Genomic DNA, 1,724 nt, shown 5'->3' on the forward strand with positions numbered 1-1,724 from the left:
AAAAAAAAAAAAAAAAAGGTAACTGCCAGTTGCTAGTCTTTGCTATCAGTTCTTTCCCTGAAGAAAGCTGAGGACCTATGTTTGTATTTAAGAAGTGGAACCATTTCAGCAAATGACAGTTAACACTACAAGTGCTTTGATAAACTGGTTCTTCTTTTGTTTCCATTCTACAGTTATCAATGCTAGTTACTAGTTAGCAATAGTTACTAAATCAGCTGCTAGTAATTTTATGTCATGCTACACACAAACCGTTAGCTGTAACGAGCACCTTAGGACAGCAACATATTCATCTGGTGGGATAAATATAAGGACATGATGTAACCTCCAGGACTACCAAGACAGTCAGGAAAAAAAAAAAAAAAAAAAAAAAAAAAAAAAAAAAAAAAAAAAAAAAAGAACACTATGAAAGAAAAGATCAGGAAAAAAATTGAGGTCAGAGTTAAGTCACACCATCTTATGTTACTCACTTAGACATATCACTGTCTATTTATTAAAATTAGTGTTTGTGTGATTGTTCATTTAACTCTTAAAAAAAGCTCTTATAAAAAAGAAACAAACCAACACAGAAAACCCCAAACTGTTGCCCAATTCATACCTTTCGTGGTGTATTTATCCAGGCCAGATGGCAGAAATGAGAATCCACAGAAACTGCAACCACTTCACAGTTCACATCATGAAATTCATTTGCTTTGTTACTGAAAGCTATAATTTCTGTGGGACATACAAAGGTGCTGGGTGGGAAGAGAGGAGGCTGTAAAGATTCTGCAAACTTTTGAGAGTTTAGAAAAGATGCTCATATATTCATATCTAGGCACTAATGCAGCGGTGTGTTTTATTTAACTGCATGCTTGATAATTCTGACCACGTTCCCTGCTGAAGGTTGGCTTCAGTAAGTCTAAAAGCAACAGCAACTGCCGCACACCTATATGGCACACCAATTTTCAACTCTCTGTTGTTGACAAAGGTATTCTTGCACGGAATTTCTATACTGGGAGGGCTGCAGATTACACCCTCTCCCAGCTACGCACATACACTAGACTTCAGGAAAAAGTGTCCAGGATGCTCTTAGCCGTTCAGGCCTTCTTGGCTGGGGCCCTGTCACACCACCTTTTGCTCTGGAGCTGCAGTTTGCTGGCCTGCTGCTTGGAAGGACACAAGGCTTCCCGGTGACCCAGAGCTGCAAGACAACGCTCCCACCCCAGGGACCCGACCCTAGGAGGAACGGCGCCTGCGAGACCCRGCTATCTCCCGAAACACTCCTAGCAGCCAGCAGATGCTCTCTGACTGTTGCTGTAGTACACAGCTACCTTTTGTCCCCAAATCTTATCACTCGTGCTCTAGAAACGGCCACATCTGCTTTGCAAGACTACCCCGGATAAGGCAAAAAACAGTCACTTCAGGCAGGAATGCGGTGCTGCGTTTTTGGTCCTCTTCAGCCAGGCTCCTTAAATCACAAGCCTCAGGAGCAACATTTGAAAGAGAATAAACCTGCACTCACAAATCCAGAGGGTAGAAGAAGAGAACCAGGTATTTCCCCTTAAAATCATCTAGGCTCAGCTCTTTGAACTCTCCGTTGACGACAGCCGTTCCTTTGAAAAACGGGGCGTGCTGCGTGACGGCAGGAGCGAGCCTGGAAGAGCCTCGGGGGCAGGAAAAAAAGAGAGTGTCGCCGCGCCGCGCCGCGCCGCAGGCCGCGCCCTCGGCTCCGGGCCCGCAGCCGCGAG

The 1,724-nt window shown here is 44.5% G+C and overlaps 1 protein-coding gene across 1 annotated transcript in view; it reads right to left on the minus strand.

The window, feature by feature from the left end:
* The window catches only part of PRDX3 (peroxiredoxin 3), a gene marked incomplete at its 5' end in the record, with an annotated part of 5,793 nt that extends 4,074 nt beyond the window's left edge, over positions 1 to 1,719 (minus strand). The window contains 2 exons of the mRNA XM_085319102.1: positions 596 to 731; positions 1,499 to 1,719. Of these exons, the coding sequence (XP_085175228.1) occupies positions 596 to 731; positions 1,499 to 1,719 (357 nt within the window). The remainder of the gene's footprint in view (positions 1 to 595; positions 732 to 1,498) is intronic.
* Positions 1,720 to 1,724: the final 5 nt, after the last annotated feature.

Source organism: Rhea americana, unplaced genomic scaffold (genome assembly GCF_003343005.1).
Source record: "Rhea americana isolate MKP2758 unplaced genomic scaffold, rheAme1 scaffold_57, whole genome shotgun sequence".
Taxonomy (NCBI): domain Eukaryota; kingdom Metazoa; phylum Chordata; class Aves; order Rheiformes; family Rheidae; genus Rhea; species Rhea americana.